Source organism: Impatiens glandulifera, unplaced genomic scaffold (assembly GCF_907164915.1).
Source record: "Impatiens glandulifera unplaced genomic scaffold, dImpGla2.1, whole genome shotgun sequence".
NCBI lineage: Eukaryota > Viridiplantae > Streptophyta > Magnoliopsida > Ericales > Balsaminaceae > Impatiens > Impatiens glandulifera.
This window is the reverse complement of record NW_025919061.1, coordinates 1-11,015: the sequence shown is the minus strand read 5'-3', so window position 1 is coordinate 11,015 and position 11,015 is coordinate 1. Positions and strand designations below refer to the sequence as shown.

Below are 11,015 nucleotides of genomic sequence, written 5' to 3'. Positions count from 1 at the left end.
ATTATTATGGTGATAATTCTTTATATATATATATTTTTATGTTATTATGAAATAATATTATTTTGAAATAATATTATTTGAAAATAAAATAATTGAAACAAATCTTTAATATTGATAGCCGTCACTTTTCTTCTTGAACGCTAATACTGTTACACTTTGAAGAAACCCAATAGCTTCAAAATAAAGTGCACGATAACAAAGACGCATAGGTTGCGCATATTAGCACGCGCTATCAAACAATCAATCTTTCTCCTTCGACTCACTATGTACTTTCTCTCTCTATCTCTACACCCTTCCCTAGCAGAACGTTCACTCTGTTGGCGAATCCTCTATCCATTAGGTTTAGGTTATTTTCTCTTGTTTCATCTTCGCGGACCATAAATTTACATTCTTTGGATAATAAATAACAACCCATTGCTATCCAGGGACCCGGCCTTCTTAAGGGTTCTTATCGCTCTTCTCTTCCCGAACAAGGGTATATGGACTCCAATAGCCAGTCGAACAGCTCTTATACGCTTTCAAATCTCTTCAATCTTCAGGTTTTGCTTCTTTCTTTTCTGATCACCTATTGTTTGTTGCTGCTTTCTCCTCGATGTTTGATACAACAAGTTGATGGATGGATGGATGGATGATATGTGAAGTATTCAATGTGTCATCCCCGTTGTAATTGTTGAATATTTGCTCTCTATTATACTGAATTTGGCATGAATTCTGTGTCTATTTTTTGTTTTTTAGCTTTTGGTATGTCTTGTAGCCTCTTATGCAATTTCAACTTCCACAACGAGATGATGATTTGGACTATTACGGGAATAATTGTCAGGACGAGAGCATAGATAGCCAGGGTAGTTCTTTTTGTTCAATTGTTAATAATGTTATTTCACTAGAGGTTTGAAGAAGATATTCAAAGACTGTTTGTTTGTTTGTTTGTTAATGTTTACAAACAGGTGGAATAATGGCGAACCACACTAATGGAAGTGTATCGGATAAAATACGTACATCAAAGAAGAAGAGAAGGACTGGACATGGTAGTAGCGAGGATGATGAGGATGGTAGCTACAATGTGCATATTACAGAGGAGCATTATCGATCAATGCTTTGTGACCACATCCAGAAGTATAAGAGGAAGCACAATAATTTCTCATCAAGTTCTGTATCTGATCAAATAGGGATGTCAGCCGTGAGAGTTAGTTCCAGAGTTCGGAAATTTGGTAATGATCAGAACAGAGAGCTTCCTGATATTGAGCCATCATCTGATTTTCTCAATGATATTAGTCGTCGAAGGTTTACTACGCCAAATGGCATTGACAGGTTACTGTTTTTTCCCCTCAGATCCTTAAGTCAATATTATTTTTATCAGTAAATAGTCTTCACATATTTTTTTGCTATTATATTGCAGGAGTTTTTCAAATCCTGCTTACTTGGATATTGACGATGACATCACTTACACAATATATCCACCTTTTGAGGAAATGGCAGCATTAAGCAAAATGCCCAGTGTGAATGATATGCGGATTGAAGAAGATTATTTAAAGGGTACCCTTGATCTGGGGTCCTTGGCTAGACTGATGGCAAATAATATGAGTTATGAATCTAGCAGCCATCATGGGATGTCGGATCCTAACCGACAATTTGAATCACTTCATGCGAGATTGCAAGAACAAGCTGTAAGTAATGCAGGACAGAAATTCCAATTGAAAGTGATTGATATTGGACCAGATTCATCCATTCCTGAGGGAGCAGCAGGAAGAATACGGAGGTCTATATTATCTGAAGGTGGGTTACTACAGGTCTACTATGTGAAGGTGTTGGAGAAAGGAGACACATATGAGGTTGTAATTGTCATATTTTATAAGAATGTTGATTTCAAATGATTTTCTTGTGGGATGTTGGAGATTTTTGTTCTTATTTCCTAAATAGGAGAGCCTTCTTTACAGATTATTGAACGCAGTCTACCAAAGAAGCTAAAGTCGAAGAAAGATCCTTCTATAATTGAGAAAGAAGAAATGGAGAAGACTGCAAGAAGTTGGGCAAATATTGCGAGGAGAGATATACTGAAGCACCACAAGCTCTTCACATCTTTCCACAGAAAGCAATTAGCTGATGCAAAAAAGTTTTCTGAAATCTGTCAAAGAGAGGCATGTATACTGATTTTTGTATTCCTTATTTCTCCGTCTCTAACCTTAATGGATTTTCTGTTATTATGGGAGCTCAAAGAATTCTTCTACTTGTATAGGTGAAAATGAAGGTTAGTAGAACTCTGAAACTGAGTAGGAGTGCTGCTATCAGAACCAGGAAACTGTCGAGAGACATGCTGGTGTTATGGAAGCGAGTAGACAAAGAGATGGTACTGATCCTTCTCTTTGTTTAGAAATTTAGATTTAGGATAATAAGATGATGACACACAGAGAAAACATTTTCGAGCCATATCTCAAGCAATTTGCAAAAATGCCCTCAAAAGTTGTTTCTCTTCTTTTTTCACTCCATGTAGTCCACCACATCCAAACAATGAATTAATAGTCTAATATGACATGAAAAATGCATTTTCATTACATGCCCACTCGTGCACCCATGTCTGCTCGTGCACTCATGTTCGCGCGTGCACCCATGTCCACGTGTGCACCCATGTCCACGTGTGCACCCATGTCCACATGTGCACCCATGTCCACGTGTGCACCCATGTCCCTGTGTCTTCAATATCGAGATTCCTTTAGTTTTCAAGTGTCATCACTTCCTAGATTGTAGACTTGGGGATAGGGTGTAACACGTGGCTGTGCAATGTCCAGCAATCTTGATCTTGGTTTTTTGTGAACATGCATTTGTACTTAATATTTATTTACTTAACGCTGGATAATCGTTTTTCTGAGATTTATTGAACTCTAGATTGAATCTAATCTTTTATTCAAGGGTGGGTATTTCCTTGTGCTAAGCATGCAGTATACTCCTTTTGTATTATTTTCTGCAGTCATTTTTGAAACTTTCTCTTGTCAAGTTTTGCACTACTCTGTTTAAAACATGGATTTTGACAGTGGCATAGCTATAATAGTCTTGGAATGACTATCTAGGATGTTCTTTTAAGCTCTTCTATCCATTCCAGGAGGTTTTATCCAAATTGTTTACCACAATATCATTTCTTGATGTCTGCAACCTCATTAACCACTTGAGGAGGATAGAATGGTTCATGGATACTAGGTGATTTAATTGTGGTTGGTTTTATTTTGGAGAATATTTAGAAATGTAAATACAAATGCTAGTTGCTTAGTATAATGGTGACACAAAAAACTCATTTTCCAAGCTATATTTTTTCATTCTTTTAGTTATATTTTCAGCAGGAAACTTACTATATTCAATTTCTGATCTCCCAGATGGAAGTGCGAAGAAGAGAAGAGAAAGAAGCTGCAGAAGCACTCAAGCGTGACCTGGAGCTCCGTGAGGCAAAGAGGCAGCAGCAAAGACTAAATTTTCTTTTGTCACAGACAGAATTATACAGTCATTTTATGCAGAATAAGCCAACAGTCCAGGCTTCTGAAGCTCTGGATAAGGCCGACCATAAATTGGATGAGCAAGAAATACTTCCGACTTCTTCAGAACCTACTACTGGAGAGGAAGAAGATGCGGAAGAGGCTGAGCTTAAAAGGGAGGCTCTAAGAGCTGCTCAAGAGGCAGTCTCCAAGCAGAAAAAATTCACCAGTGATTTTGATAGTGAGTGTTCAAGATTCCGACAAGATGGTGCTGATCCAGATAGTGATCAACAGGATATGGCAGTGGAAGAATCTAATAATATGGATCTATTGCATCCGTAAGTGTTTCTCACCTTTAGTAGTTATTATTTCAAGTATTAGGATGATCAAGATCTATTTTCTCCAATTCAATGGATGGATTGATCTTCTTTAAACTGTGAATTTAGTATTGTTGATATGTCACATTATTCTGGTTTTCAACTGATCTGACATACAATGCTGACAGCTCAACCATGCCAGTGACCTCAACAGTGCAAACACCAGATCTGTTTAAAGGTTCATTAAAGGAATATCAGCTGAAAGGACTACAGTGGTTAGTAAATTGTTATGAGCAGGTAGGAATCACGTTGTTTTCTTTTCTGGAGATTCTGCAGAGAAAAATTATTAATTTTCTTTAATTTGTCCTTTGTGTCATTTCAAGGGCTTGAATGGCATTCTTGCTGATGAAATGGGTCTGGGAAAGACTATCCAAGCAATGGCTTTCTTAGCTCACTTGGCTGAAGTAAGTATTGCTTATTTATTCCTCTTAACTCGGTTAGTCTCGTTTGGTTATGCAGAGGCAGATTTTTGACAGATCTAATGGTTGTGTCAACTGTCATGCAGGAAAAGAATATATGGGGTCCTTTCCTGGTTGTCGCTCCTGCTTCAGTACTGAACAATTGGGCAGATGAAATTAGTCGATTTTGCCCTGATCTGAAAACTCTTCCCTATTGGGGTGGACTGCCGGAGAGGATGATACTTAGAAAAAACATGATCCCAAAGCGTCTTTACCGAAGGTAATCACTTGTTTAGTTTATGTGATTTTTCCATTTTTCAACAACTGCTGCCCTGTCGTGTTTAACCCAGCTCAATAAAGCTATCACCAACAGTCAGAGATTACCATATTTTTTTATTACTATTTTTTAATTAATGAGAATTAGCATAACACCCCACAGCCATGGTCCCCGCTTCCAGATGGGTGTCAGAGATTACCATTATGAATATTATATCTTCATTAGCTTTGTTATGATGTTTCTTTCACTTGCTCAGCTTTTTTAACTGCTAGAATCATTTATGTTCTATACCAAAGCTACCAAACTCACCAGTCAATTCCTTAACAATTTTCGTTGAGACTGCGTGTTCATTCATCCTTAGCGAGTCATGAATAGGTTGAACTTGCGAGTTGCTTAAAATTGAATTTAGTTTGCAACTCAACAAATGAAAACCAGTTCACTTTTGGGTTTTAGAGCTGAGTTCATGTGCTTCAACCCCAGGTAAAATTTTGAACTTCTTTCATTGTTGGGTTTCTTCATAAGAAAATGAAACCTTATAACTTGGCCATTGGGGACCTCGGGGTAGACAAATTAATAGGAGGCAGTTCAGGTAACCAATCTAATTAAACAGTCAGAATATGGCCACTAAATTTTCTTAGTCTCTGTCCACTCCTTACTATTATTCAGCATTACTAGATTCTCTTAATAGTATTCTAAAAAAGGCTACTCAATTGGTCTGATTGCTTCTTGGGCTATGGTAGTTTTGAATCTTAATAAAACACTCTTAGAAATGCAAGCCTCTTCTCTTAAACACCTGGCAAATAATTTCTCATAGCTAATTGTTATATATATTTTGAAACTCCCCATGTAGGGGTCGAACCATCGACCATCTTCTTAGGAAACAACCACTCTAACCCCTGAACTACACTACATTGGCCTAACTGATCTAATTATTAGAAACTTATATCACACATAAATTGACTATTGACGACCACCATCCTATCTGTATTATTTTGGCCAATCATCTACCTTAAGATGATTGCTCCTTGATAATTGCTTGCATTAAATAAAGAGAATCAGTTTCTCTGTTCTCGAATTAGATTATGATGCTGTTTGAACCCCCAGCTTAGATTTTATATAATTGCTCCCCATTGAATAGTATTTTTGATAATTAGCTTATAATGTTGTTTATATCTGTTCATCTTCTTGCTTCTCCTCTTCTAATTGGCAATTGCTACATTCAGTACATCTATTTGATATGAATTAAATAATTCTATTTTCAGGGATGCTGGATTTCACATTCTCATTACTAGCTACCAGTTGCTAGTGGCTGATGAAAAATACTTTAGGCGTATAAAATGGCAATATATGGTACTGGACGAAGCACAAGCTATCAAAAGTGCTAACAGGTACTGAATTTACATCTTGTTGTATTGTTATTCTCCTTCCATGGAGCAAAAGCTATGACAATATCATCTTAGCATCTGCTTCAACTTTGTTGTCAATTCTTTAGTAAGTTCTCTGAAATTGAATTATTCTGATATAATATTCCCTTTCAAGGTAGCATAATATTAGTTTAGATTGGAAGCGCTTTGTGTTTAAGTGGGGGGTCATGGCTGTGGGGGTGCTAGCTCTCCTTTATTAAAAAAAAATATAAAAAATATTAGTTTAGATGACTTGGTAAATAAATCACTTTATCTAATCTGTTCTCAATCCACCCTTCTTAATTTCTTTATTTGTTTAGTAACCAACTGCTCTCATTTTGAATGTTACTATATATTATTCTCATGCAACTGAAACTTGTATTTTAACTTTCTCTGCTCAGCTTCTTTCAACTGTATTTACTTTTTCCTATTATCAATTTTCTTAACTGAGTTGTCTGAAGTTGTATTGCCTCCACAAATCCTCCTCCTGCCATTTAATATTTAGATTTTGATGATACAGTATAAGATGGAAGACTCTGCTCAGTTTTAACTGTCGAAATCGCTTGCTTCTGACTGGCACACCAGTCCAGAATAACATGGCAGAGTTATGGGCTCTGTTACATTTCATCATGCCTACATTATTTGACAGCCATGAACAGTTCAATGAGTGGTTTTCAAAAGGGTATTTTTCTTTCTTGGAAGCCTATTTAATCTTCAGATAGATCATGTAAGAAGCTCTTACAATATTTTTTTCCCCTTTTCTGTTGGTTTAATCAGAATAGAGAGTCATGCAGAGCATGGGGGTACTTTAAATGAGCACCAGCTTAACAGATTGGTAAGTCGGTACTTCTTATCATATCCTGAACCCAGGTGATTGTTTAAATGTTCGTTAAAAAAATGATTTACTGGTCTGTTTCTTCTTGCATGCAAACATGTTTATTTCTTGATATGATAATCTCCAGAGTGTTAGACTTGAATTCTTCATTTCTGTTAACTGGTTGCTAATTATATTATTTATTTTTGACAAGACCAGGGTTGAAAAATGGAATTGATTTTCATGACATGGTTGCCACACTAGCCATAAAAATAACAAAATGTTCAAGATTGAAAAAATGAATGTTTCTTAGAAATTGACCAACTGATTACAAATTTACAACTGAGTACTTATTCCGGTCATTTTTAGACAACCTTTTTTGAGGTTTTTGACTAGTTTAGGGCCCATAATAAATATTGACCTTTGTATAAAGTGTTGTATTTGAAATGAAGTGCTGCTATCTCATAAAAAATCATCCGCATCAGTGTAATTCTGAAACCCACTGCTAAGTTTATCTTTGTTGTTTCCATAAACCATAGTTGTCTTGTTGGGCTGGGACTTATGGGGACTGCTTCCTCCAATGATCATTGTCTGATTTGAATGCCAAAAAAATGTTGTGCTAATATCATCCCCCATGCTTTCTTTTTTCAAATGACAGCATGCCATCTTAAAGCCTTTCATGCTACGCCGAGTTAAAAAAGATGTGGTCTCTGAGTTGACTACCAAAAAAGAAATCACTGTGCATTGCAAGTTGAGTTCTCGCCAGCAGGCTTTCTATCAAGCAATAAAGAATAAGATCTCTCTTTCTGAGTTGTTTGACAGTAACCGTGGACATCTAAATGATAAAAGAATTATGACCTTAATGAATATTGTCATTCAACTGAGAAAGGTAAACTTCTTACTCATATTGTTCATTCTTTTGTCTTGATATAAAAAAAATATGTAAGTAATATGTCAGTTGCCAGTGTATCCTTCAAAGTGTTTCTTTTTCTATGCCTTGGTAGGTTTGTAATCATCCGGAGTTATTTGAAAGAAATGAAGGCAGCTCATACTTTTATTTTGGTGAAGCTGCAAATTCTCTTTCACATCCCCCATTTGGTGAATTGGAGGACATATACTACTCTGGTGCTCGAAATCTTATCTCATACAAGGTTTGAAATTCTTTATTAGTTCACACTAGTAGTCTTTTATGTCCTTGAAGTCATTGTTACTAGTTCTCTTATGTTCGTATGAGCTCACTAGTTTTTCTGTAAATTCAATTGATGAACTACCAGATGCCAAAACTTGTATACAAAGACATTATCCAAGGATCCACCAAAGCGCATTCTTCTGAAGTTAGACATGGTATCAATAAAGGATTGTTTTTGAAGCATTTCAACATTTTTTCCCCAGAGAATGTCTATAATTCTCAACGGGGTTCTACCTTTGATGAGTGGTCTGCTAGAAGTGGATCTTTTGGATTTGCTCGTTTGATTGATTTGTCGCCTGCGGAAGTGGCATTTCTGGCAACAGGTTCTTTTATGGAGAGGCTATTGTTTTCAATTGCGAGATGGGAATGTCCTTCTCTAGATGGTATAGTCGATTTTCTTATGGAAGATGTGCATAATGCTGCTCAAGAAATCCAACTTGAGAGAGAGAAAGTGAGAGTAGTCACAAAGATGTTGCTGCTTCCATCAAGACCCCGAACTAATCTCTTTAGGTCTAGACCTGCAACAGGTTCTGCTGAGGCTCCCTTGGAGGCTTTAGTCATGTCAGATGAGGATAGAGTTCTATATAATGTCAGACTACTACAATCAGTGTACAGTTTCATTCCAAAAACCAGAGCACCTCCTGTGAGTTTTCTGTTCTCTTTTGGCCTTACTAGCTATATAACACTGATGATCCATTTGGCACACAAAATCGATCTATTAAGAAAACTGAACTAGTTGGTTAGTAAGTAATATCTGAAAAGCTTTTATGTCCATTTGCATGTTATTATATGACTTAATGGTCTCTATACATTTAGAATTGTGTGCATTCTTTTAAACTTATTTAGAATAATTTTTTATTTGGTATTGGAAAACAAATGATTGCATCAAGTGTTTGAAAACTGGTTAGAGATATTTGGGTTTTCTGGATGAAATAGTATTATAGATTGTATAGTTTTGTTAATAAGTTGAATGATGATTTCTCTGCTATACCAGATTGGTGCCCATTGCTCCGATAGAAACTTTGCATATCAAATGACTGAAGAACTCCAGAATCCTTGGATTAAGAGACTCTTCATTGGATTTGCCCGAACATCTGGATTTAATGGTCCCAGAAAACCAGGTTGTCCTCACCATCTCATTGAAGAGATAGACTCTGCTGTATCAGTTTCTCAGCCTGCCCTACAGCTGACCCATAAGATCTTCGGCTCAAGTCCACCCATGAGAAGCTTTGATCCGGCGAGAATGCTTACTGTACGACTGCTAGCTTTGTCATTGAATATATTTCTGTTTGCCTGATTTTCTTCAAATATAGATTGTTGGTTCTCATTTTTATTTCTTTTGTTTCTCTTAGGATTCTGGGAAGCTTCAAACACTGGATATATTGTTGAAACGCTTGAAATCGGAAAATCACCGAGTTCTTCTTTTTGCGCAGATGACAAAAATGTTGAATATTCTGGAGGTAACAAATACTTTTCCCTACCACCTTTTTTGTGTTTTAGTTTTTCACAAGAGGTGCAGCTCGCTTTGGAGATTTGTGCACCTCTTTGATTCAAACCCTTAATTGGATTGTAGATTCTAGGAAGAAAGAGGGAAGATTGGGAGATAATTTATTGGACAGAAGGGGAGAGTGTCTTAGAATTACTATTTTATTAAAATTAAATTAATACAATGGGTTCTCCCCTTATTTATAGGCTAACTTCTATTTAATGCTTTACAGTTGAACGGCTTAATAACCAAACAATTGTTAAGTGGTCTGGCCGTTTTATTGATACTTAACGCACTTGGATCTCAATACTTTATTCTTTGGGCTTCTTTTAGAAAACTCTAATTAGTATCAAACTATCAGTACTTCTTGAGACTTGGGATCTGAATCTGAGTGTGATTGGTCTGAGCCAGTCAACATGAGCTTTATTGAAACTAACTCAAGCTTGAGTAAATTACAAAGGATCATAGACAGTGTTTGATAACACAACACATCACCTAATCTAAATGGTTAATTTGTTTGAATTAGATTCATTCTATAACTATTATTTAAATTCAACTCAAATGAGCTAAAGTATCTTGCTTAATTTTGTAAGTTATGGATGACTTAGTTCCATGATATAGGAGCTTTCAAAAGATATTTAATCCCTCAAAATTAATCAAATTCCTTCATTATAATGTAAGATAGTCTTTAATGATTTTCCCTACATTAGCTTCACATATTATCAAATTAACTTCCATATCAAGTACTTAGATATTTTCATTTGGTTTATTCAAACATTTATTTTTCAGACACCTGAATCATTCAACATAAAATTCACTATTCAACATTGATTACCTAATTTTCAGTTTATCAAATGCACTATAAGTATGTTTGGATACCATAAAAACTTTATCCCAAAGCCATATGGTGGTAGAGCTCATCTGCTCATAGTTATGAGGAATACTCTGGATACATGTATCTTACTAAGCTGTAAAAAACATTCAGACAACAGTATATGCTTTCTAATTCAAATATTTACATTGTAAATTTATATGTTAATTAGTTGTAATTGATTATTATTATTTCTTTACTTAAGCTGACCTTTTCTTTGGGCAGGACTACATGAATTATCGGAAATATAGATATCTGAGACTAGACGGTTCCTCTACTATAATGGACCGTCGGGACATGGTCAGAGATTTCCAACATAGGTGGTCTATTCAAATATCTTCTGATACATTGACTATGAGTGGATGTTGATTATTCTAAATAGCTGTTAATAAATATTTAATCCGATTGTGAAAAAAATGTTATTATTGTTGGTATAGGAATGATATCTTCGTCTTTTTGCTGAGTACGAGAGCTGGTGGTCTGGGTATTAATTTGACAGCTGCAGATACAGTCATTTTCTATGAAAGTGACTGGAACCCGACTCTTGATTTGCAGGCTATGGATAGAGCTCATCGGCTGGGTCAGACTAAAGATGTTAGTTTTTTTTCTTCTGGAAACTTTGCTTTATATAGTTTGATAAACAATGTTCACTTCAAGGAAATGTTCTTAATTGCTTTAATTTTTTTTCATTACAGGTTACTGTCTATCGTTTGATATGCAAAGAGACAGTGGAAGAGAAGAT

At 35.8% G+C, this 11,015-nt stretch overlaps 1 protein-coding gene across 1 annotated transcript; it reads left to right on the top strand.

The window, feature by feature from the left end:
* Positions 1-279: 279 nt before the first annotated feature.
* Positions 280-11,010, top strand: LOC124917389 (chromatin-remodeling ATPase INO80-like; the record flags this gene model as incomplete). Its single annotated transcript, XM_047457836.1, has 21 exons — positions 280-539; positions 755-842; positions 945-1,308; positions 1,397-1,829; positions 1,935-2,135; positions 2,234-2,344; positions 3,363-3,796; positions 3,964-4,072; positions 4,159-4,239; positions 4,341-4,513; positions 5,773-5,898; positions 6,434-6,595; positions 6,691-6,748; positions 7,386-7,616; positions 7,732-7,878; positions 8,002-8,559; positions 8,911-9,168; positions 9,269-9,376; positions 10,499-10,593; positions 10,711-10,867; positions 10,969-11,010. Coding segments are annotated over exons 1-21 (3,996 nt in total), but the record flags the coding sequence as incomplete, so codon positions are not given.
* Between the last annotated feature and the right edge of the window lie 5 nt (positions 11,011-11,015).